Source organism: Nicotiana tabacum, chromosome 20 (genome assembly GCF_000715075.1).
Source record: "Nicotiana tabacum cultivar K326 chromosome 20, ASM71507v2, whole genome shotgun sequence".
In the NCBI taxonomy this organism is placed as follows: Eukaryota; Viridiplantae; Streptophyta; class Magnoliopsida; order Solanales; family Solanaceae; genus Nicotiana; species Nicotiana tabacum.
The window spans coordinates 36,345,304-36,373,187 of record NC_134099.1 but is presented as its reverse complement, the minus strand read 5'-3'; the positions used below and the strand labels follow the sequence as shown (position 1 = coordinate 36,373,187).

At 38.1% G+C, this 27,884-nt stretch overlaps 1 protein-coding gene across 1 annotated transcript; it reads right to left on the bottom strand.

Annotated features, from left to right (window-relative positions):
• Window positions 1-1,240: 1,240 nt before the first annotated feature.
• LOC107806002 (uncharacterized) lies at window positions 1,241-12,787 on the bottom strand. Its single transcript, XM_016630114.2, has 4 exons — window positions 12,566-12,787; window positions 7,991-8,084; window positions 7,334-7,438; window positions 1,241-1,944 (listed from the first exon to the last, which is right to left on the bottom strand). The coding sequence occupies exons 1-4, from the start codon at window positions 12,739-12,741 to the stop codon at window positions 1,678-1,680; spliced, it is 642 nt and encodes a 213-aa protein (XP_016485600.1). The 5' UTR covers window positions 12,742-12,787; the 3' UTR covers window positions 1,241-1,677.
• Window positions 12,788-27,884: the final 15,097 nt, after the last annotated feature.

The following is a 27,884-nucleotide window of genomic DNA, read 5'->3' as shown; positions in this document are numbered from 1 at the left end:
GGACATACCTATTTTTAAGGTGATTGTCGTTATTGTATTCATGAATACATGGCGCGAATACATGTGAATACATGCGCATACAGCTGGACTGCCCTAATTTTAGGTGCTTTTTACTGATGTATTCATTAACACAGCAGCGCAAATACATGTGAATACAGCAGCGCAAATACATACATGTGAATACACGCGCGTACAACTGGATTGCCCTGATTTTAGGTGCTTTTTGCTGCTGTATTCATGAATACAGCAGCGCGAATACATGTGAATACATGCGCATACAGCTGGACTGCCCTGATTTTAGGCATTTTTTACTGTTGTATTCATGAATATATTAGCATGAATACATGTTAATACATGCGCGTACAGCTGGACTGCCCTGATTCGAGGTGCTTTTTGCTGCTGTATTCATGAATACATAGCGCGAATACATGTGAATACATGCGCGTACAGCTAGACTACCTTGATTTTTAGGAGCTTTTTGCTTCTATATTCATGAATACAGCAACGCGAATACAGCGAATACACTATCGTAACAACTGAATAGTAGCTATAGGCTATATGAAGTAATTATATATATGGTAGCTATAGAAAGTTAATAGGCACTAAACAATAGTGGTTTCTGAAATTTCCTCTTAAAGTATCATGTCTTTAGCCCTGAGGTACAGTCCAATGCCCAAGACTCAAGAGGTTACAATTTAAAGTGTAATATACAACAACAACAACAACAACAACAACAACAACAACAATAACAACAACTCAGTAAAATCTTACAAGTGGGGTTTGGAAGGGTAGAGTGTACGCAAACCTTACCCCTACCCCGGAGGGGCAGAGAGGCTATTTTCAAAAGACCCTCGGCTCAAGAAGAAGAAAATAAACAACAGACAATTGAAGTGTAATATGACGAGTACAAATATGTACAGTGACTAGGAAGTATGAGCTAATCTGTTGAACTTCCCAACTCCACTGATGTTATGAACCATTTACGTTTGCTGATACAATAGAACAGTCTAATCCAACCATCTATTACTAATAACTTAGGGAGTAGTTAGTGTAATTCAGATTGTTAAAACTTTTCATCTCAATGACCGAAACTCCATGAGATTTTCTTGTTAAGCTTACATGTACATAATGGTACCAAAAGAAACCGAAATTTAACTTTCTTCCAGTGAAATTTGGTAATAGCAGAATAAATTGGTTGCTAGAAGAACTTAACGGACAAGAATTTCAAGATAAAAGAAAGTTCACAAATATGCAACCTCGCTAGAGATGCTTATGCTTTAATTACAAGCAGCTACAATACCAAACAATCAAAGAAAAACAACTGTGTGGACCATTCCAAACAAGCAAACATACATCAGTCCTTGGATCATCCCAAAAAGTAGAAGGGTTTCTTGTTAGAAGTTTCCACTGAACAACTTAACTGTCTATCAAACTAATTTAGTTCATTGGAGGATTCCAAAAGGGTGTTATCTGCTATTCAGATAAACTATTGTGTAGCTTGTTTTCTACCTGCCATGATCACCATCAACAATAAAACGTTTGTCGCCTATACAACTAAAAACTGTTATGACGAACAATGTACATGATAATCCTTCATCAGCCTGGAACTTATGGGGTGACCTTCGGTAGCAATGAGCCATTGAGAAAACATAAAAGGCAAAGTCAACCAACTAATCTTTATTCTTCAAGTGCTGCAATCTCATACCTAACTTCTTCCAAATGTTCATTTATTGTTGTTACTGCACCTTGAACACCTTGAATAGCGTCCTTGAGAGCATTATCAAATTCTGCATCAGCTTCTGCTTCTTCAGTGCCTGATGCTTCCGTTATCTTCTGGATGTGCACGCATTCATGTACAGTTGGCTTACTGTATCTACAATTTTCATGACTAACCAGACGCTCTGAGGGACGGCCAGCTTTTTTCAAGACTTGTATTGTGGCGGTCTGCCAGACAAATTGTGAGAAAACATCAAGCAAAATCATATGAAAGCAATGGAATCTTGTCTGATATCGCAACTACTCAGACAAAACCCACGTCAGCAATCCAACAAACATTGAAAATTTGGACTAATTATAGAAATTAGGATAAATAGGAAAATAAAAGTTAAATATTTTGAGCAAGGATACTGGAGAGGTCAAATTATTACTCACTTTGTTCCATTTTATACAGCATTAATCCCTTTTTAGTTCGTTCCTAAGAGATTGATACCTTTCTACATTTAGAAAACACTTAATTATTACATTTCCATCTTTCTCTCTAATGACATGGTCTTATCAGAAGGGACAAGGTCTATACTAATGCTACTTTTCGTATGTCTTATACATTTAGTTTACAACAATGTTGTCAAAGGCGAAAAGCTCTAAAACGCGCTCTAGGTCAATTGGGGCTTTAAGCGCAAAGCGCGATTTAAGTGGGGCTTTAGTTAAAAAAGGCGCAATGCAAGAAAAAAATAAAAATATATATGTAATTCAAGAGAAAAGTAACAAATTCATTCATATTGTTTTCCTTAACAACTAATACACTTATTTGCCGATTATATTCGTAGTCTAGCATTGCTCCATTCAAGACAGAACTCATGAGCAATAAGGGGCACGTCTTGGTGCCTTGCCTACACTGAACTGCAACTTAAGTGACGCAAAGTGCCCTCCCTGAGCTTTAGGGCTTAAGCGTGCCTTAAATGAGCCTATGACAACACTGATTTACAAGTCGGTATTTCTTTCTTAAAGTCATATCCTGTCAAACACCGCAAATAAAATGAAAGAGAGGAGTTCATAGAAGTCTAAAATATATGTGCATTACCATCATTACGTCCTTAATAACATATCAAATTATCATCGTTATTATGTGTATTAGTTGAAGCTGCCATTAGTTTTGGCTACATATTTCCAACTTTCTTTTCTGGAAAACTTGGTGAAATATTTGTCCGTTTGGTCAGAGCTAGGATACTAAAAACTGATAAACAAATCTGATCCCTGCAACTGGTACATCAGCATAGTGCGTATCACCTAGCATTTTAAATTTTGGGTGTTAAGGCCACCATGTTCTTAAAATGCAATCTTATGTATTAAGTAATTTCTTTCCTTTATTGGTGATTTGGAAGTCATACCTAATGCATAACCTCAATGGTCAAACAAAACTAGAAGCGTAAATTATGAAGAAGTTGCCAACAAAATACCAGTGCAATCCTGAAAATATTTTATGGAAATTTGTTGATGCAGAGCATCTATAAGAAGAGAAAGCTCTCATTCAAGTTTGTGGCGTAATTCCACAGCTATGATTACAGATATAGCACTTTTTATTTAATTCAGTATTTGATTACAGTTACAGCACTTAAACAGTCTGAAATTATTTCGAAGATAAAAGAAACTAGCACATCTAATGTTTTGTGTTATTTTCCAAACTAAATCACAGTTACTTGCTCTCAAGCTCATCTTTAGTAGATAGTCCACAAAAATTCAATTCCAAACTGTCTCGTTGAGGACAAAATTCTGATGTGAGTTTAAGCATGAAGAACATCAGAAATGTACATACAAGTTTTGGGATTGAGGGAATTGTAAAGTCATTTCTCAGGATCCTGATAGGAAGCTATGTAAGAAAGGTAAACAATATAAGGCCAACGAATGAAGTTGATAAAATTAAGTTGAAGTTGCAGCATAGAAGCTTAGTGTGGACCGCATTTACAGATTGGGAGTCATGTCACGAATGAGATTTGAATTGAATGAGGTACTTTGATATTCTTTATAAAAACATAAAGTAAGTCATCAAGCAAAATCACACAAGAAAAGGATCTTAAAAGAAATCCTTCATACTATTATGGAACCTTTTCAGATGACCTAAATACTGAAGTGCACACATTACACAAAGGAAAAAACAGAATAATGAAGTTTCACCATTACTCTTTTATCAGCGTGAGTTTATTGAAAAGGAAAAAAACAGAATAATGAAGTTTCACCATTACTCTTTTATTAGCATGAGTTTATTGACACCTTTATGCATAACGAGTATAGAAAACCCCAAGAATATTCAAACCATATTCTGTCCATTAACCAGAATAGCCAGAATCTGTTCAATAAATAACCCCTTATTGCAATGTTTACTCCATTTATCACTATCTCCCTGCAAACTTCAGCCTATATCAATCATTAAGGCCTTTGCCTTACCATCATCCAATCGCAAAGGTAAGCACTCTTACGACAATTTGTTTCACACAGATCCTCGAACAACAATTTGATTAAAAATGGAGTACTCTACAGCTGCTTTCAACAATCAAATTCCAAATTTTGTAGATGATCATAAGCTCCTTATCTTCATCACTTTTTTACATGAATAGATTATTAACAAGTCCAATAATGTTATGACTAACAACACTCAGATGGGCCAGTCTTTCTCATTTCAAACAAATGCTTTAAAAATATGGAAAATAATCTCACTGGTCATGAGACCTAAACAAGCTAGTCCAACCAAAAAAGGCAACAAACGGAACAACACAAACATAAAGAAAATTGAGGGTTAAGCCAAGCACGGCTCAGAAATAATCAAGATTAGGACATGTAACCCCTTTGAGCATTGAGCATGTAAATAGAAAAGTTGTATGTTTTAACTACAACATACAAGGTCATCCTGAGTGAGAATCTTACGACCCAGCATATGCTTTTGATTATGGACTTAGAGATCAGGTGGACGAGGAAGAAGAGGGCTATGTCCGGTATAACTAAGGTCAGGTGGGGTGCATTGACTAAGGACAAGGCCCAGGGGTTGGGGGGGAAGTCACTGGCTATGGGGCCTGGAGCAACAGGGACACGAGTTGTATGTGGTCTATCACAGCAAAATGTATTGAGAGGCGGCAAGAGAGGTGTTATGGGTCTCAAAGGGTTTTTCTGGTGGCCATAAAGGGGATTGGTGGTGGAACGAAGAAGTTCAAGAGAAAATGGAAGCCAAGAAAGCGGCATATTTGAAGCTAGTAGAGAGTATAGACGAGGGGCAGAAGAGTGCTAACAGGGAGGGGTATAAGAAGGCTAGGAAGGGGCAAAGTTGGCGGTTACTGCGGCTAAGACCGCGACGTTTAGTCGTTTATACTAAGAAATTGGGGATAAAGGCGGGGACAAGAAGTTGTACAGGCTAGCGACGGCGAGGGAGCGGAAGGCCCGGGATCTGGACCAAGTGAGATGCATAAAGACGAGGAGGGAAGAGTTTTATTGGGGGGGAGCACTGATTAGGCAGCGATGGTGGTCTTACTTCCATAAACTCTTGAATGAAGAGGGAGATAGGGGCATTGTGCTGGGGGAGTTGGGGTAGTCGGAGCAGCAACGAGATTTTGGGTACTGTAGACGCATACGAGTGGGGGAGGTTGTAGGGGCAATGTGCAGGATGAGTAGGGGTAGAGCGACTGGGCCAGACGAGATCCCGGTGGAATTCTGGAAGAGCATGGGTAAGGAGGGCTTGGAATGGCTTGCTAGGTTGTTTAACGTCATTTATAGGACAAAGAAGATGCCCGAAGAGTGGAGGCGGAGTACGATGATCCTGTTGTACAAGAACAAGGGGGATGTCCAAAACTGCAACAACTATAGGGGTATCAAGTTGTTAAGCCATACAATGAAAGTGTGGGTAAGGGTGATTGAAGGGAGGTTGAGGAGGTGTGTGTCCATTTCTAAGAACCAGTTTGGTTTCATACCGGGACGGTCGACTACTGAGGCCATTCACATTGTGAGGAGGTTGGTGGAGCAGTATAGGGCTGCAAAGAAGTATTCATTGACCTAGAAAAAGCCTATGGTAAAGTCCCGATAGAGGTTCTACGGAGATGTTTGGAGGCTAGATGAGTGCCTGTAGCGTATATTAGAGTAATTCAAGACATGCATGATGGAGCTAAGACACGGGTTAGGACAGGAGGAGACTCTGACTACTTTCTGGTTGAGATGGGGTTGCATAAGGGATCAACACTTAGCCCGTTTTTGTTTTCCTTAGCGATGGATTCTTTGACGCGTCACATTCAAAGGGAGGTGCCTTGGTGCTTGTTATTTGCGGATGACATAGTCCCGATTGATGAGACGCGAGGTGGCGTTAACGAGAGGCTAGAGATCTGGAGACATACTCTGGAGTCTAAGGGTTTCAAATTGAGCAAGACTAAGACAGAACACTTAGAGTGCAAGTTCAACGGTGTTACCTAGGAGGCTGGCGGGGATGTGAGAGTCGATACGCAAGTCATTCCCAGGAGAGAGAGGTTTCAAGTATCTGAGATCTATAATTCAGAAGGATGGGGAGATAGATGAGGATGTCACACACCGTATAGGAGCAGGGTGGATGAAGTGGAGGCTCGCTTCCGGTGTCTTGTGTGATAAGAATGTGTCGTTGAGACTTAAGGGTAAGTTCTACAAGGTAGTAGTTAGACCGACTATGTTGTATGGGGCAGAGTATTGGCTAGTCAAAAACTCTCATGTCCAGCAGATAAATATAGCGGAAATGAGGATGTTGAGATGGATGTGTGGGCATACTAGTTGGATAGAATTAGGAATGAAGTTATTCGGGACAAGGTGGGAGTGGCCCCTGTGGAGACAAAGATGCGTGAGGCAAGGTTGAGATGGTTCAGGCATGTTAAGAGGAGAAGCACAGATGCCCCAGTCAAGAGATGTGAGAGGTTGCCCTTGGGAGGTGAGAGGAGGGATAGAGGTAGGTCAAAGAAGTCTTGGGGAGAGGTGATCAGGCGCGACATGGCGCAGCTTGAGCTAACCAAGGACATGACCCTAGATAGAAGGGTGTGGAGGTTGAAGACTAGGGTAGAAGGTTAGTAGGTAGTCGTGTGTTTCCCTTTGTCTTCTCTAGTTCGATAGTATTAGTGCTGGTAAGGTACCCTTTTTTCCTTAGTTTGCTATATTCGCATGTCTTGTTCCGTTATTACTTGTCATCGGTAATTCCGTAGTTTGCTAGCAGTACTTCGTTCATATTCACGTTTGCTGCCTTGAATTTAGTTTTCTAAATATATTATCTTGCTATTACTTGCTATCGTTACCCCTTTCATATTCCCTGTTTCTATCTTCGATTTAGTTTTCTAATTATTTGTCTTGTTATTACTTGCTATCAGGGCTTCTTTCACCTTCTTTAGCCGAGGGTCTATCGGAAACAGTTTTTCTGCCCTTCCAAGGTAGGGGTAAGGCTGCGTACATCCTATCCTCACCAGACCCCACTTGTGGGATTATACTGGGTGGTGGTTGTTGTTGTATATTTTAACTACATTAAGAAGAGCCACTGATGGCAGAAACAAAAAATTCCACAGAACAAAAACTAATGCACAGCTAATATATATAATAACTAACTGCAAATTCAGTGACAGAGAATTACCAGTTGCAGCTTGATCTTTTCTTGATTTTGAACAGATCTCAGAAGGTGAGCCAGATCCTCGCGGAAGCAATGGGGAGTTAGAAACTGAGACTCCATTTCAAGGACCTGAAGTGCTGAAGATGCTTAGAAATTGAAATTGTTCAGAGCTACAAGCCAAACCACAGTTGCAAACAGCAGAATGTAGGATTAAAACACCACTGATAGAGTTGGGGTATAGTGAATGATGATAGTGAAGGGATCATAATAGTGTATTAAGGGGCTTGTGGATGGGATGGATAAACTTTATCTCATGTTTGGTTATGCATTATCTGTAGGATGGTAGCTGAGATTGCTTACTTCTCAACACTTGTAATTTCAGTCTTTGTGTAATTATTATACATACTAAGTACATTTATAAATATTACTTGGGAGTGGCAGGGCTTGGTGCAGGTCAACGGGAGGGAAAGGGTCAAAGATGGACTTTTCATCCCTATCTGGAAGGAGATAAGCAGGTATAAATTAAGGAGGGTTTTCTCATAGGCAGGATTACAGTGTGAGTGAATTGTTATTCCGTAGAAAAAGATGGGATTAAAATTCTACCTCTTAATCCTCTCCCCCGCGCCCTTAAAACAAACCAGAAGCTAGACTAATATCTGCATGATGCATCAGCATACTAACCTGTTTTGAACAATCACCAAATTCAACAGTGATCTCACTGCATAGCTTTTGGTAAGTTGATTCTACTCCCGAAACCATAAAATCTTCGAAACCTCTGTCAGTTAAAGGGCATGAATAGACCATTTAGAACTGCAACACATCCATATTAAAAGATAAAAGAAAGATGATACATCTTTACGCTCTAAAAGGAAAACACAAACCTCAAGCCGTAGCAATCAAATTTGATATAAGAAAAAGTTATTGCTATGATAATCAGATCATATTGGCTTTCTGCCCATAGATGGTGTAAGATAGGAATGAGAAACAGATATGCTTATATATAGCTAAAACATCAAAATTCAGTAATGAATATTCTAAAGCTTAAATGCCAGCCAACTACCAGTCTCCCTCATCTTCCATGCTTGTTCTCTTACCTCCTCTTTTTCTTTTAAGTTTTTTCAGGGTGAGGATACAGTGGTTTCCAAGACATCACTGGAAGTTGGCAAAACAAAAAGACCTTTATTCTAATAAATTTAACACACAGGAACCAAGGAGGTGCTACATGATTTGTAAACAAAAGAACTTACAACTCCAAAGAGCTCAAACAGTCCATATAATAATCTTTGCCATTCACATCTCTATGGATATAGCCAAAAATTAAAAACGTAACATCTTAGAACACTTAAATCTGTGTATGGTGTGCGAACTCCCTAGCACCTTTTATTTGCTTCCTTGAAAATAGGTAAGAGAGTCGTTTCCTAAAGTTTTGGTAAAAATTCCTTGGTCTTTCCCGGCATAATCCATGCAGTTACATTATAACAGCAGAAATTCTGTAGATATACAGACAACTTTGTATGTTCAGTAGAGTATCCGAGGACTCCAAACACTGCCTTTCTCTCTCTCGAGCATCAGATGTGCAGTGCAAGAAAAGGTGGTTAAAGATTCTTCACCTCTTCACACACGTACTCCCTCCGGTCCATAATAAGTAACTATTTGGCCTTTTTATTGGTTCAAAATAAGTGTCATTTTTACATAATCCAGAATGAATTAACTTTAGTTGTTTAAATTTGCCCTTATTTACATATCCCAATGTGTCAAGCTAACAATATGCAAATTTTAATTAAGGGTAATTTAGTCATGATACTTATTTTTTTCTAGGAGTTAGTATTTTCTTAAGGGGTGTGGCAAAGGCCAAAAAATCACTTATTGTGGACCATAGGGAGTAACATCTAGCTCAATAGTAGTCTGGTCCTCTTCTGATGGTTTGTCTAGAGTTAATATAAAGAAGAACACTTTGGCACTGGAAATAGAAATATTTCTTATCAGTGAATTCATGATCCAAGCCTTCTCAGCAAAATCCAAACCTTTCTTCAAATAAGAGAAGCAACCAGTGGACTAGGTCATAAGAGAGTCAATGTCACAACATGCGAGCAATGGAAGAGTACACAGCTCAATGTTTTTGACAAGGAGTACACAGCTCTATATTTTAACTTGAAACTGGCGCAACCTCCGCTCCACACCATTCTTGTCAAAATGAAATCCAGGTTTACACTTCTGATATAAATATGGCAGCAGGAGCAGTGATCAACGGAAGCACCAGGGTATTAGATATGAATCCATCTTTGTCAAGGACAATTAAAACAACAGATATCAGGGTATTACATTTGGAGGTAAATCTCCTATTTAGTGGGAATGCATAAACTTCGAAAGCGGTATAAACTCCTCCACGGTAGCTATACCTGTATGACAGTCAAAACTGACTCAGAACTGGGATGTTCTAATCCCTGAAGGTTTACATTTTTCTTTTGTGCGGGGGAGGGGGAGAACAGGGAACGCCGGTCTATTTTGAGGATGCATATGATAATCCAAATGTTATTTTCGGCAGGAATGAGGAGACAATACCATTTGGTGCTCCTTATTAGCAGGGTGGGGCAAAGAACTCACTCAAATTGCCTGATGGACCTTCTCGACAAATGTGGGTTGGGGGAAGAGGGAGGGGGGTTCCACCTTCTTCTATTTCTACATCTAGGATGTAGGACTTGTATCATGGATGCTAATAGAAATTCAACCATTATAGCAAGGAAAAGTTCAATTCAGAGGGAGAAGAAGAGGCATTTAGATCAGAAACATCTTGAGTTCATGCAAGTTTGTTTGGGTCTTCAAAGGAGTTGAGCAATGCAATGTCAAAGTCCAGGAAAAAGGAGGACGATAAGGAAGTCGTTCGAATGTGGAAAATCGATTCAAGCCTGAAATATCATATTCCATAAAATTGATTTTACAGGATTCAAAGATAACATATATAACTTTCACATAGTTTAAAGTTCCGCTTTTTGTAGTATTTCTGTTTCTATCAATTTTTTTTTTTGGATGAACAACAATTACTATTACTACGCCTCAGTCCCAAATAATGGTGGCAAAATGGGTTAAAAAACAGTTATCCATCCATATTCTCCATTAAATATAGGTTGAATAATGAACTTTTTAAAAATGGGTCAAACATGAATAAGATCCATATTATGCACTTAAAAAATGGATAACCAATGAGTTTAATTTTTACATTTGTAAAGACTCAAATTGGGGGTTCCTCAAGTTCGGGAGACTAGAAATTTTCCCAAAAGTGATCATATTCAAGAAGCAATGGATAATATGGATATCCATATTATCCGTCGGTTAACCCATTTTCTATTCGTATTAAATATGGGTTGGGTCGGATATTTTATCCGTTTTTGCATTATGCAGTTTTGACCCACCTATATCCGACCCGATCCGCCTATTTGCTACCCCTAGTCGCAAACAAGTTGGATCGGCTATATGAATTCTCACTTCTTCATGTAAGTTCAACTCAAGTCATCATCATACTAAACAAAATGAAAGCAAAAAAGTATGTTAATATATATATATATGAATAATAATATTAGAAGTTCTTTAACGAGACAAACTTATTTTCAACTAGTAGGTATCACCATATGGGTTTCCTCTTCCATTGAACACCCTTAACCGAAATTTTTTCTTATATTTCAAGAATGTGTAGGTTTTTTGAGATAATTTTCTTCTATGTGATTTTAAATCTACCCAACAACAACACACCTAGTATAATCCCACAAGTAAGGTCCGGTGATAACTTCACTCACCATAGTCTTCACACCTAGATGCATCTGTTGGTCAATGCAGAACATGACTAAACCATCTCAAGCAACCTTCTCTTATTTAGAACTCAATGCATGCTACTTGCACCTTCTGGTGGATGTGATTATTTATAGTCTTATCCAATGTTGTATAATTTTTTTTTTTTTATAATCGTGGTATACATGCCAACTTGCACACACCTCGACTAATTTCACAGGATAACTGGCACCTCCCACCAGCAACAGGTACCAAGTAACTCTATCCACCAAGGCTTAGAAAGATGGGAAAAAATCACCTATCTAATATTGTACAATCGCATAGCTATTATAGCATCCGCAACTCTGCAACACTCATGTTGTAGATGTGGACATGTTGGTCTTATAACTGTTCTACGGAACTTACCTTTCACTTTGGTAGTCATCCTTCTATCACATAACAACCTGGTAGCACTTATTCATTTTAATCATCAGGTTTAATTCTATTAGTAACATCTTGATTTATTATTCCATTCTCTTGAAACAACGAGCCTAGATATCTAAATCATTTGCATTTAGCACCGGAACCCCATCTGGTCTCACCTCAACTTCGCTCTTCTCACCCTGACTAAACTTACAGTTCATGTACTCAGTCTTACTTCTACTTATCCTAACCCTTACTCTTTAGGTGCTTCTCCATAGTTCAAATTTTTGGTTGACACCATTTGCTGGTTTTGTTAATTAATAAAATATCATAAGCAAATGTCATTACACCATGTTGTATTATCTTAGTTAGCTCATCCATAAATAGGATAAACAAATAGGGGCTCAATGTTGATCCCTGGTGTAGACACCCTGTTACGTAAAACTGCTTTGTATCTTCTCACGCTAGTGAAGACTCCTTCATACATGTCCTTTATGGCATTTATATATTTTATATGAATTTCTATCATATATTTTCTCTAGGAATAATAACAAGGACATTTCGTGGTACTCTATCATATATTTTCTCTAGGTCAGTGAACTGGATACAAATGAAAAAATAGAATAAAAGCTTTCCTCTTTTAGGAATAATAACAAGGACGACATGTCTATCTTGAAGTCTATTTAGACTGACTTGATAACTAGAGCCAGTGCTACTCCTAAATGAAGGAAGGGGGTTAAGAGAGATAACAACCCAGCTAAAATTTAGGTAGGTAAACATCTAGTACCTTGAAGATCATAAGATGGAACTAAGTTGAGTATGCATTCACAACACACTTGCAGGCCCTTTCCCTTTGCCCTTAATTATTAGCTTAATTAATTTATCCTTTTTGGAGGAAACGATTTCATCATTCTTATATAAGTTTGGCATACCAGAAGGAAAGGCATATCTTGAAACAATAATACTTCTAAAACCAACAGAAAAATAGATAGGGTATAATTTTGTAGCAGAAACAAACAGATATTATAGAACTAGCTGAAAGAATCAATGTATTAGGTATTTCTTAATTACCTTTTGAGCCTGGCATAAGCTTGGGCTCTGCGTTGCTGCACAGCCAGAAATCTTCGAAGCAATTCGACGATTTTGAAAGAATCGTTCTCTGGACAATTGTCTGCTTCCTCCTCCATGCTCATCCTCTCCGTAATAACTACCTTCTTCTCAAATTCTTCCACCGTGCTCGGGTTCATTGCTCTCTGTACACTGATCTGCTTTCGTATAAACAAGGTTGAAGCAAATATAGGCCCAACTATTCAAATGGGCTGGTAATTTTTGGACGAATTTGCTTAAATAGCCGCATACCCAAGCGTTTAAACTCAAATTAATTGGTGGGTATATATATATATATATATATAATATGTAAAATCATATATAAATACTGTATAATTTATTTATACTAGCTAAAAAAAAATAAACAGTAAATTCGACTGACTATTTATGTAAACACCCTAATTTTTATTGCATGAAATTATACTCGATAATTTTGAAAATAGATGGTCTTTATTTTGACCTCCGCTTGCTCTGGATAAACCTTTAAAGTCAAAAACCTAAAGTATTTTTAGGGGGCATATAGGGTTATAGTAACACTGAAGTATGATATATGTGCAAATCAGCCTCTTTGCTGCATCTCTCTTACTATGGGCCTGCGAAATGTTATCTGGCCCAAACACTTTAGCTCTGGCCCAAGATCACTCTACCCCCAAATGCTCCACTTGGGATTTTGATTGAAAGTATTCATATAGGAGTCTAGTCTAGAGAATAACGTGAGTTAGATATGATATCTTATAGCACCTGATCAATATTAGGTTATAATTGCAATTGCAGTATTATGAATTCGAACCACAATGGTTAGGGTGATTTGCACAGACAGGATCATTTGGCATCACCATTTAAATTAAGAAAAGTATTTGGATAATAACCCCGGCCAAAATTTGTGAAGCAAGCTCTTGCGGATTTTCCTTAACAGCAATTATAATGATCGCCAAAATTTCTAGCCAAATTTAGATGGTAGTCCAAAAAGGGTCCATCCAACATAAAAACCTGCAATTGTTAATAGCCATTCTCAGAAATACTATTTAGAGATTAGCCAGTATTTATTTTGTCCTGAAATTATAATTTAAAAATTTTAATTTCTGGACATTTTTATCGTGAAAGATTGACTTTCAGTCTGTATATAATTTGGGTGTTAAAAGAGCTTAATGGACTGGAGAGTCTATTCTTTCTTTTTTAAATCAAATAATTATAAAGGAAGTGCACAAATATGCTACCTCAGGAGAGTTGTTTATGCTCTTAATTATAGCCGCCACACTAGCAAACAACAAAGAAAAAAGGTTATATATATGAACCATTTCAATATGCAAACATGCTGATATCCTTATAATAGTGTCATCCAAAAAGTGGTTATAGAAAGGTTTCTTCTTAGAAGTTTCCAAGAAACAAATATATAAAATTTGTTCTTTTGAGGATTACTTATACTAATTCCAAATATGTTGTCTGCTAATCAAATAAACTTCCATATATATAGCTTGTTGCTATTTTTCTACTTCCACAAAGAACACGTAATATAATAAAAAAGACACGTTTATAGTAAAATAAGCCTTTGTTTTTTATTTGCATGCATATAATCTGAGGATTCAAGGAAAAATATCTTAACTTCTTCAAGGTGGAATCTTGATGTGGCTAGCATATAGACTAATTGTTTAATTTATGGCTCTTATTATCCACTTCAGCTATTCTATAATTTATTATTAATATAATTTTTATTCAGTATTTTGCTTATATTAACCATTTAATTACAACTTAAAGAAACAAAATTGGAGGAAGAAAGAGTAAATTGAAGTCTTAGGTACATGGTAGCAAGTCATATATATACATATACTAGTATCTATGAACCTGCGTTGCACATTAATAATGACACGTGATGGTTTAAACATTTAATTATATAAAGGAACAATAAAATTTAATTAAAGAGAGAAATTTTATATATAATAACCATCTAAATACCTAAAAATATTATTACATTAGCATAATAGATGAATTTAAAATAAAAGGACATCATCACACAAATGATCAATTTTGTCATGTTAGTTAGATAATAATGTATTAGTACTTCCTCTGGTCCACTTTAAGTGATTTTTTGGTTGCTTTCACACATATTAAGGAATTCACTTCTTATCATTAATTAACAATATAATTGACCATATTAACCTTAAAGTGGATCGGAGGAAGTATAATTTAAAAGTATTTAATGTGATGGTATTAACCTCTTTTTGTGTGTGTATGTTTCCTCCTAATTGGTTACTCTACCTTAACCAGAACTTTTGTTGTCGATTTTGATATCCCTCTTGAAAATGCAACATACAGTTGTTTGTGCAAGAAAATATATCGCGGTAAATATAATCTAATATTTAGGATGTTTGTCCTTGTGATTTATTTATTATATTTGAAAAACATAAACATACTAAACATTATTTTGACACAAATTTAAAAGAATATTCCTTAGTTTTGAAAGACCAAAGTTGAATTCAGGGATAAGAATATGCTTAGAAGCACATTGACCAGTATCATAATTTTGCATGTATGACATTACTGTCACAACTTCTATATACCATCTGTGTGCTATTACATTAGCTATTCGGCATATCTAAGTTTTTCAGTAGCATGACGAGCATATTTCTTTCAAAAACAACCTATATACAATGGAAGATCAATTTTAACTTAGTCTATTATATATACGGTGACACTAACATACGTAAGAAATATTAAACTTGACAACAAATGTGTAAGGTAGAAAGCTCATTTGATATTAATGTATTTAAGTATTCTTCTTGATAGTAATTACTGGTATAATTCTCTGCTGAGTCAAAAACTGAAAAATATTTTCTTTTTACTATAAAATTTTGCAATCAACCTTTTATTTAGTTGATCAACATATTCATTTTTGCTAGTTAAGATAGCTTTTTAATTCTATCATGTGATTTGCAAATTGCTTTTTAATCTAATAATAGAAATATTTCTCTTATTAAATGCACTATTATTGGCATTGGGGTTGATAACCAAGTATTCGAGAAAAATCAAATCATCTTTTATTGGATGCTCTTCTTCGTTTCCGACATGAAGCAAGAAGACACTAAATACTGGATCTGTTCTTACTTTATATTTCTTGTCAGTTGAATCTTTTTTATTTGAGGCCAGAAGTATAACTTTGGCGAGCTAGATTTTACAGTCTATGCTTTTGTCGATTTTGGAACTACTGGTATTACTTGATAGAAATCACCTCCCAAACCATTAATTTTTCACCAAATGGTTCATTAACATTCAATATATCTCCAAAACTCCGGGCAATTATTTCGATCGTTTGACATTTATAAATGTAGTTATAAGTGTTTCATCCCATATTATCAATTTTGCTTTCCTTATAAATTTAGCACATTTGCTCTGCTTTGATATATATTTGTGATGGTTCTTTGAGTAGGAAAATAATTCAAATATAATATAAAAATATATTATCGTGGGGATATTATTTTCCTCAATTTCAACTCTTTATGCTGCCCAATTAATATTACTTTTATTTTTTCTTGGTATTAGACATTATGGAGTGGTAATGTATTGTCAATATGGAGGATTATTATAAAAATTGATTTTATTAAACCTTCCTAAATATTTTTAAATAAGAATTTAATGGATAAATTTATTTATTTTTAAAATTTTAAATATTATAAATTTGCATAGAAGGTATTGTAGCCCAAGAAATAGATTATTGTAGTTATGTCCATTACTTATGAGTTCTTTCATTTAATATTTTATGGTTGTTTTGGTCTATTAATAATGTATTTGTGCCTTTATAATAATATAGGCTTTCCTTTTTCTAAATCGATTCGGACAATATAATACATTCTCAAATTAAATTAGTAATAGGACATTATAATACGTTTTCAAATTAAATTAGTAATAAAAAATTTTAAGAAGTATATCTTAAAAGTAATAGGATAATATGACTAAAAACACGTCTTTACCCCGAAAGTAATTATATTAAAAGGAAACATAACGTGTTCCTAAAGGTATTAGGTATACATGCTAACATGTAGTATTATATGTCTATGCCTGAAAGTAATTATGTTAATAGAGATTCCTAAAGGTAATCATGCAGGATTCCTAACGTATAGTATATGTCCTAAAACTAATAGAATTATAAGGCTAATATCTACAATTTCGATTATGTCCTTTTATTATGCGTTATTATGCTTAATATTATAAGGTTATTGTCACGACCCGGATTTTTCACCCTCGGAAGTCGTGATGGCACCTACTAATGTGAGCTAGGCAAGCCAATCCTTTAAACTAATTAATGTAAGATATTTACACAAAATCTGGATATTACATATATGTATAGCACAATTTCTAATATAAATATGTGAATAGTGATTATATGCCAAGCAACGAAAAAGTCCTTCTGATTTTCATCATCTCTTTTGAAGTTTAAATTGTAGAATGCTTATGAACTTTTAACGGTAAGTATTACTTTTTCGTATTTTTCTAGGATTCATAATGTGTAGTATTATGTCCTAAAACTAATAGGATTATAAGGCTAATATCTAGAATTTCGGTTATGTTCTTTTATTATAAGTTATTATGTTTAATATTATAAGGTTATTTTTGTAAACCGACATTGTATTCATGCTTTTATAGTAATATAGATAAACGCTTTATTGTAGCTATGGAAATTTTATGGGTTCCATTCTAATATTTAAAACCTCATGGGCTTTTAAGTCAAAAAATTCTATTCTTTTCTAAATTTCTCAATTTGTGCAGGTAAGTAATTCTTGCGCGATATTTCTGCATAATATACTGGAGTTTCAGCATAATATGCTGAATTTCATATACAGATACATCAATCTCTAGTATATTATGCAGGAATTTTCTGTATTGTTGTAAAATAGTGGGTTAATTTTCAATGACTTTGTAAACGATGACTATTTTATATTTACCAGACTGAAAACTGACTAGCCCGTGCTATTTTCACTAAAAACGCATTAGGGATAAATGTATAATTATTTAATGCCTCTGTGGTTTATAGAGTCAAAATTTATTCAAAAAGGGAAAGCTAGGAATGAAGATAAAATAGCTAATCAATATCTACTTCCATAGGCAACCGCAATTAGTCAACATTTTGATAATCTTCATACATTTTTATTCTCTTTAATAATACATCGAATTAAGTAAATTTCCTAATCAGTATTTTTCTTTTGGCCCTCAAGAACATACTTTCGGCTAAACATCAGCCAGCTTTATTCAACTATTGACTTTAAACTTTAGCCTTTCACGTCAAAATTATACTTGTAAAAAACTTTACCAAAGATTTCTCTTTAATTATTTCTTTCACAATTTTATGTAAACTTCATCCACCATCATCAGCGGATGTGGTACAAGTGGTGTAGGAGGTACAGTCGCACCCACCGTCTTCGACTTGAATTTTTATATATATAGATACAGACAGACACACTAAGTTTGTACATGTTGCCACAAATTAGTAATTAATAATAATTCATACTCCGCAACTTAAAATTCTCGATTTGTTTATGTTCTTCATCATCATCAGCTAGATATACTTTAAAAAATGTGTCTCTTGATGTGTCATTTTCTATAGCTATGAGATATTTTCTTTTTGTTTATTTGGTGGGGTTTATAAAATGATTCAAGAAAAAGAAAAAATGGCTTATATGAAGGGAAAATAAATGTGGAATATTTAATGTGATTGAAGAGCGGACTGCTTTGGTCTCCACTCTTCAGAAAAAAACAGGAGAAATGGAGGTCCAGTAAAGCACTATCTCTATGACCAAAGTGCAAAGAAGATGCATATATATATATGTTATGCGCAAGACGCTCCCTCCTTATTGTCATGTACTAAGACGCTCCCTCTCCTTATTGTCATGTACTATATATATAATCTTCACTTTTCTTCTTTAATTTGCATGACATTTTGGTATCCAAAGATCAAATTCCTGAGTTGGAAAGCCAACTTTTTAGGGTCATATATATCTCCTTTGGTTAAAGAAAGCACAACTTTTTTCACGGCATCCTGTTCGATAGGAACTGCATTATCTTTTTTTAATAAAAATTCTGTTTGAATTAAGGATATTATTGTTTTGCTACTTAGTTAGTATGCTGTCGTACCAACACGATTTGAGGAATTATTTATAGAGTTTAACATAAACAAGACTTGAAAGGAAATATGCACTTTTGTCTTTTGATCTCACAAATCAGCATTTTGCCATTGATTCTAAAGAGCTTAGAAATGAATCCCTCTTTATTAGTCTCGCCAACTCAATTTTTATGTAAGATCTTGACTATAAATTGTTGGTATATTTAAAGTTTATGATCATCTTATTTAAAAGAGCTTATAATAATGAGTCTCTTTTCAGTCACGAAAAAGAATTATACATGCATCATGAACGATAAAATATATATAGGAATGTTTTAGTGTGTGACCATAGCCAAGAGGTATACTAAAAATTCTTTTTGATAATAGTGGTAGTAAGACTCTAAGTCTCTATAACACAACATCTCCACCTATTCTGATACCATGTTGAAGTATGTGAATGTGACAATCTCATCTAAAAGTTTAAGGTGTTAGCAAGATCACGCTATAAATTGTTATAAATGATATATTGTGGTTAAGTGATATTCTTGCAAAAAGATAAAGTTATCCTCCTTTTATTTCTTCACTTTATTGGCTATGTACTAGTAGAATTGTACATTAACAATCCTATAAAATGGCTTATGTTCATAGAAAGACAAACTAAATATATTTCAGGGGTTAGTTGGTAGTACAAAAAGCTGGAATTGCTTTTCTTTAGTCTTTTTTTTGCAGAATATTGACGTGAAATGGGGACGTTGATCCAATATATACCGGTTGAGAGAGTAGTGGGTGTTGTCTTGCATTCAGCATATACATATAATTAATAAGATCTCATCGTTAGCTATATATCCGCACAAAATGCAAAAATCATTACAACTTTTGAAATCTTTTATTCCCAACGCCCTATATAGTTTCTTTTTCCGAAACCCCACGAGCATTCTTTGAGATTTGAAATTTGTGAGTTCATTTCTAGTTTATTTATGCTACTGGATTCTAAATTAATAATTTATACATATTTTATAAAAATTTTAAAACAAATACAGAATTTAGACCAAATTAAAGTTACTGAATTAGGCCAAACTCACAAATCATATGCTAGCTCCGCCCCTGATCCAAAATCCAAAGATTCATAAAAGAAAAAGAAAAAGAATGAAATAGATTTGGTACCTTTAAGGGTCTTGAGGTCCTCTATCTTTGTCATGACCACAAAAAGTTGAAAGTTTTCTCTTGAAAAAGGGTTATATATGAAGGAGTTTAATTTGCTCCCCACAAACCCTCAATGTTACTTTCTTATTGGGAGAGAAAAAGAAAGGCTTTACTTAGGATTCTCTTTAGCTTGGGATAAAAAGAGATCAGGTTATCTGTGTGATTATCATCTCTGAGTATTAGGCTAAAGTACATAATTACTATAAGTGTAATTTGTCGTTAATTATTTATCTAAGATCATAACTTGTTTGAGATCGGAAAATATTAAGCTCTATAGGCCATTCAGTTCACAGACTAATTATGTAGGGATGTTATGCAATAAGTAATAATATTACAAGTGTTATACAACTAATAATGATGGAATGATTGTTATATATATAATAAATAATAGTAGACTAAATAATAATGTAACAAATGCTATGCAGGAACTACCTAAAGGACTATTAGTTGCAGAGGTTTATGTACACTATTAGTCCTGCAATATTTTGTACCAGACAACTCACCGTCAATGGTTATGATGAGATGGATAGGATCTTCCTCTCTTAAATAAAGGTCTCAAGTTTAAGCTTCAAGATTGGAAAAAAATTCTCGTACGTGTATGGGTCCAAATTTGACCGACCTCGACCTATGATGAGTATGATCAACGACCGAGTATCTTCGAATCGACATCCCGAGGAAAACGACCTTAAGGCAAAAGTAGAAATTGTACGACCCTTGTAGAAATGTAAGCCCATTAAGAGACATTGAGAATATTCTGTCAAATATTCCTTGTATTTTTATTTCTTATAATTCTGAATGTTTTCTCTCTAGTATATAAAGGGAAAAAAGATCTTGTAGGGGGGGGGGGGACATTCTGAAAGCGAACGAATCTTGAATACAAAGAAACTTAGCAAACTCTCTTCTCCTTACCTATTATTAGTCTAGAGATAATTATCTTCAGCTACGATTTACCCATTTTTCTTTGATTGATTTGCCTAAAAACGTTTTAACATCCTTTTGAGTCAAACAATTTGGCGCCGTCTGTGGGGATTTCCATAGCTGAAATCATAGTTCTTATCGAGATCCCTGAAAGTGATTACCTTTCTTCGAACCTCCAAAACAAACAATGGCGGGAAAGGAAGCGAGGCTGAAGGCGATAGTAGACGTCTCGAACAATCTCCTAAACTCCCTCGATGAAACCGATAGAGAAGATGATGGGAATACAATACCAAGAGCTACACCTGAGGGGAGATCTCACCTCTTCCATACGAAGGTCTAACGATCTTGTGCGAAAGAGGAGCCTCGACATCCACCATGGGGGAAGCACCACCAGGAGTCAAAAAGTTGCTGGAAGAATGGTTGACAAGTGCTTTGAGCAACATGATCGAGAAACCCACCCAAGGAGGTGTCGAAGGCATACCACCTACAGAAATCCCAGCTACTGCCGATGAGCCAAGAATTACACGAGTAGGAAACACCCACACTGTTACTAATGCAGGTGACGCTGCACTCATGGCCATATTAAAGAAAATGGAAAAGATGAAAAATGAGAACAAAACACTCCGCGACCAAATGAAGGAACATCAGGAGAGGGTCGATAAAATACCAGGCGCTCCAAAGCTATTACCGAAATGCGATGTAGGCCGATTCGTCGAATAGCCTTACAGCAAAGGGGCTGCTCCTCATCCTATTCCAAAGACCTTCAAGATGCCGCCATACTTGAAAATATATGACGGGACCACAAACTTGGAGGATTACCTAATCCATTATGTTACCGCAGTAAAAGGCAATGATCTATCAAAAGAACAGGTACCGTCTATGCTGTTGAAAAAATTCGGCGAGACCTTGACAGAGGGAGCATTGACATGGTACTCCCAGCTACCAGCACGATCGATATCGACGTTCGATGAAATGGCAGATAAATTCGCCACCACTCATGCATGAGCGAAGAAGGCTGAGGCTAGGGTCAATGATATCTTCGCCGTCAAGCAAACGACGGGCGAGGGACTTCGGGATTTCTTGTCCTGATTCAACAGAGTAAGGATGAGCCTACCGAACGTGTTGGAAGGGATGGCAGTCGCAGCCTTCCAGAATGGGCTAAACAGGAGCGGGTCAAAGGCAACCAAAAAACTACTCAGTAGACTCATGAAGTACCCCTACCACATGGGAAGAGATTCACAACGCCTATTGCACCGAAGTGAGAGCGAATGAGGACGGCATGAACGGCCCACTTCAATGATTAACGTCAGTCCAGACCGAGATAAAGAGAGATCGACGTAGCGACGGGCAACGAGATCAACCACCATGTTTCAATCGCGAAAGGCATCAGCCCTAATCCGAACATCCAACCTGCCCCCTCCATGACAAGCAGATGTCGTGCCACGACACACTACACCCCTTCAGAATGAAAGAGGTATGCCTCCACTACTATCTGCTCACAATTTCTGTGTTTCCCCTTCAAAAATAGTGTACGCACTGGAGAAGCTAGGCACGAAGGTGCAGTGGTCACAAAAGATGAAATCAGATCCAAGCACCAGGAGATCGAACGTCCTCTGCGAGTTCCACTAAGAAAGAGGACACAAGACCCAAGATTGCATAGGTCTGCGGCAAGAAGTAGTTAGAATGTTGAACCAAGGGTACCTGAAAGAACTGTTAAGCGATAAAGGAAGGGCCAACTTAGCTCGAGGACGCGACCCATCTCAAGGACCTCCAAAGCCACCATCGCCAGCGCGTACCATACAAATGATCATTGGTGGCGGTGATGATACGGTAATCAACCATGTGAAGTTCACTACCATGCACAAACTCAAACGGATGGTCGCCCATGAACGGTATGATGACCTCGAAGACAGTATCATCTTCGATAAGTCAGATACTAACAGTTTATCCTTTCCTCACTATGATGCTTTGGTTATAACTACGCATCGCTGACACCGATGTGAAAAGAATCATGGTGGATGACGGAAGCGGCACGTGTATTGTTCACCCGCGAGTTCTCGTGCAAATGAGGCTCGAGGATAAAATAATACCGCGTTGCATAATACTAACAGGTTTTAATAATGCAGTAGAGCGGACATCCGGAGAAATAGTGCTACATGTCCTAGCAGGAAGGGTCACCCTAGAAACAATATTCCACATCATGAACCAGGAAACAGCCTACAACGCCATCATAGGACGACCATGGATACACGTCATGCGGGCAGTCCCCTCAAGCTTCTATCAGGTGATCAAATTTCCCACCCCATGGGGGATATTCAGCATCTGAGGCGAGCCACGTACTGCCCAAGAATGCTATCGGATCACCCAGGATTGCACATACACCAGACAGCTAAAAGGGGCAAGCGCGGAAGTATAGCAGTCAGCTATGTCGGGCACCAAGCCCGACATACAAGAGGCCATCAAAGATCCGGACATTGTAGAAGCTTGCAAGGCGACCGTAGAGGATCTCGACCCCATCCAGTTAGATAACACTGATTGCGCCAAAAAGGCTTACGTTGGGCACAACCTCTCGGAGCCAGGTGAGTATCGTGAGTTTTTAACTAACAAAGCCGATTTGTTTGCTTTTTCCCATTCAGATATGCTAGGAATCCCAAGGGAGATCGCCACACACAAGCTAAATGTCAATCCACTTTATCCACCGGTACGACAAATGAGGAGGAAATTCAATTCCACGATCAATGAGGCGGTCATCAACGAAGTTGATAAATTACTCGCCAACGGTTCCATCAGAGAATCGAAATACCCCCAATGGGTCGCCAATGTGGTCATGGTCAAGAAGAAGAACGGGAAGTGGCGAATGCGTGTCGACTTCACCGATTTGAACAAAGCATGCCCGAAGGATTCTTTCTCGCTACCTCACATCAACCAACTTATCGATGCAACAGTGGGCCACGGACTGCTAAGCTTCTTAGATGCGTACTCCGGTTATAATCAAATTCTAATGGCTGAAGAGGATCAGGAAAAGACCACTTTCATCATTCACCAAGGCACATACTGCTACAAGGTAATGCATCAAGAACGCAGGGGCCAAGTATCAAAGATTGGTCACCAAAATGTTCAAAGAACAACTCGGTAAAACAATGGAGGTTTACATAGATGACATGCTAGTGAAGTCAGCAAAGAAAGAAGATCACATTGGTCATCTGAAGGAAGCCTTCGATATACTAAGGCAGTACAGAATGAAACTGAACCCCGAAAAATGCGCCTTTGGCGTGACTTTTGGAAAGTTCCTTGGTTTCCTAGTGTCTCAAAGGGGAATCGAGGTCAACCCGGATCAAATCAAGGCCATCGACGCAATACCAGAAATACTGACCAGCAAAAAGCAGGTGCAAAAGTTGACGGGACGAATAGCTGCCCTATCAAGGTTCATTTCACGATCCTCGGATAGATGCCATAAATTCTTCAATGTACTAAGGAAAGACCACGGGTTGCAATGGAACAGTGAATGCATCAATGCCCTGAAAAAGCTGAAAACGTATTTATTCTCACCACTGCTGCTCGTCAAAGTAGATCTAGGTGAATGCCTACTTGTATATCTAGCAGTTTCCGAAGTTGCGGTAAGCGCAGTCTTGGTCCATGAAAATAAAGGTACGCAATCTCCAATTTACTATATTAGCAAAACTTTAATCGATGCCGAGACGAGGTACCCTCACCTCGAAAAACTAGCTCCAGTATTGGTCATAGCTTCACGGAAGCTTAGACCGTACTTCCAATGTCACCCTATAAAAGTGGTAACAACCTTCCCACTAAGGGGTATCCTACATAAACCTGAACTATCGCGTAGACTAGCCAAATGGGCCATAGATCTAAGCGAGCACGACATAACGTACCAACCGCGAACTGCCATCAAGTCGCAGGTGCTCACAGAATTCGGATTTCAGCATGAAAATATTGCCCGAGGTAGAATAGGAAGCACTCCGCACTTCTGCACACGCCGACCTCTGGGTCCTCTACATCGATGGTGCCTCCAATGCCTTGGGATCAGGTCTGGAACTCGTCCTCGAGGTCCCTACAGGCGAAGTAATTCGCCAGTCCATACAATGACCCGAGATGACTAACAACAAGGCCGAGTATGAAGCTGTGATTGCAGGTTTAAAGTTATCCCTCAAATATGGCGCCCGACGACTCGTCATCCGCTGTGACTCCCAACTCGTGGTGAATCAGGTCACCGGAACTTTCTAAATCAAAAAGCAGAGGCTACAAAGATACCAGTCAAAAATCCACAAACTTCTGCCGGAGTTTGATGAATGTCGCATCGACCAAATACCCAAGGCATAAAATATCGAAGCGGATGGCCTCGCTAAACTGGCTGCGGCCACCAAGAATATCAGCAAAGAAAACGTGGTCACCCTACTCCATGCCGCAATAGACCACGTCGGGGTACATTCTATAAACCTAACTTGGGACTGGCGTAACCGCTTCGTAACCTATTTGTAGGATGGAACATTCCCACAAGCCAAAAAAGAAGCCAAAAAACTTCGGGTGCAGGCAGCCCGGTACAGCCTAGTAAATGGCAATCTCTACAAAAGGACGTTTGGCGGCCCCCTAACCTAATGTCTTGGGCCACATCAAATGAGGCGAGTACTAGAAGAAGTACACGAGGGGCACTGCGGCACCCATACGGGAAATTGCGCCCTCGTCAGATGCCTCATTCGTGCCGGATACTACTAGCCCACTATGAAAAAAGAAGTTGCCGACTATGTCAGGAGATGTGAACAATGTCAAAAGTACGCCCTATGATAAACCAAGTAGGGGAACTCCTTCACTCTGTCACTTTGCCATGGCCACTCATAAAATGGGGAATGGACATAGTCGGCCCCCTCCCAACAGGACGTGGTTAGGTACGCTTCCTTTTGGTTTTAACTGACTACTTCTCTAATGGGTGGAAGTAGGTGCATACACTCAGATACGCGAGCAGGAGGTCATCGCCTTCATATAGAAAAACATTATATGTCGTTTTGGCATCCCTAAAGAGATCAGCTGCGACAACGGACCTCAGTTCATCGGAAAAAGAATGATCGAGTTTTTTGAAAAATGGCACATAAAACGGATACTCTCCACGCCCTACCACCCTGTCTCCAATGGTCAAGTTGAATCCTCCAATAATGTAATATTAAACATATTGAAAAAGAAGCTTGAGGAAGCTAAAGGACTGTGGCCTGAACTACTACTGGAAGTATTATGGGCATACCACACTACGCCAAAAACCAACACAGGAGAAATGCCATATTCACTGGTCTACGGGATGACACAGTCATACCCGTTGAGGTCGGGGAGCCCAGTTTGAGATACTCCAACGAGAGCGGAAAAGGCAACGATGAAAGTAGACTACAAGAGCTGGATGAAGTTGAAGAACGAAGAGACATGGCCCACATAAGAATGGTAGCCCAAAAACAGCAAGTAGAAAGATACTACAACAAGAGAGCCAAGGTACGACCGCTCAAGGTCGGAGATTACGTCCTTAAGGCTAAAACATAAGCTTCAAAGGACCCTAATGAGGGAAAATTGGGAACAAACTGGGACGGACCATATAAAATCGTAGCAGCAGCAAACAAAGGAGCGTTCCAGCTAGAAACAATTGCGGAAAAACTACTCCAAAACAATTGGAACATCGCCCATCTCAAGTACTTCCATTTCTAAAAGAAGACGTCACCTAAGTCGTACTCTTTTTCCCTCACCCGAGTTTTGTCCCAATCGGGTTTTCCTAGGGAGGTTTTTAACCAGGTGGCGAGGGGGACGCCTTAAGGGTTGACACGCTGTTCATCACCTCGACCCGTCGATATGATCTCTGGATAGAAGTAATGAAGGGACTACATATAGATACTCAAATCTCTATTGTATGCGCGGAATCAATCTCAATTGTATGAACGGAATCAAATCTCCATTGTATGTATGGAATCAAATTGTACGTACGAAATCAAATATCCATTGTATGTACAGAACCAGATCTCCACTAATCGACATGTGACATCTTCCTACAGGAATACGATCAAATCTCCAAAAATATAAGTTTGACCTCATTCGAACTACGACAGGATTCCACTTCGATGACAGTTCGAAGCAACATCCCCACGGCCAAGGCCGTCGACGACAATATAAGTTTGACCTCGTTCGAACCACGACAGGATTCTACTTTGATGACAGTTCGAAGCAACATCCCCACGGCCAAGGCCGTCGACGATAATATAAGTTCGACCTCGTTCGAACTACAATGGGATTCCACTTCGACGATAGTTCGAAGCAACATCCCCATGGCCAAGGACGTCGACGACAATATAAGTTCGACCTCGTTCGAATTACAATGAGATTCCACTTCGACGATAGTTCGAATCAACATCCCCACGGCCAAAGCCGTCGACAACAATATACGTTCGACCTCATTCGAACTATGACGGGATTCTACTTCGACGACTGGTCGAAGGAACATCCCAATAGACAAGGGCGTCAATATCATGTGCGATAAATGCAGGAAAAAACAAACTGACGAAAGTAAAATTTTACATTACAACAAATATCATTTACATTTGCCCCTACAAACAGGCCCAAGTACGACCCATGCAAAAATTCCTAAACAAAAGTAAATACAAACCAGGACTACACATAATCCCCAGCGGGGTAAGCATCTTCATACCACGAATCTGAAGTAAGGTGATTCGCATTATCAGAATTGATGCCTTCCCCGTCAGGTGTGAGGGGGTCATACCCACATGACTCACGAGCTGCACGAGATTCGGCGTGCACAGCCTGAACCTCCGCCTTAGTAGCCCTGCCCTCGGCGTGAAAAGCCTTATACAGCTCAAGTCGAGCCTCCGCATGGACCCACAACTCGTACAAACGGCGGGGCACACCCGGATTAGCTGAGGCACGAGATATAGAAGGCCGAGAAATGTCGACTTGCCTCCTCCGCCTTCAGCGAGGCCATTTGTCCCTTCAATGCGGCCAACTCCGCCTCCAGCTCCTTGACATGCCCTTCGAGCCCTGCAACTTGACGACCAGAGGCTTCCCTCTCCC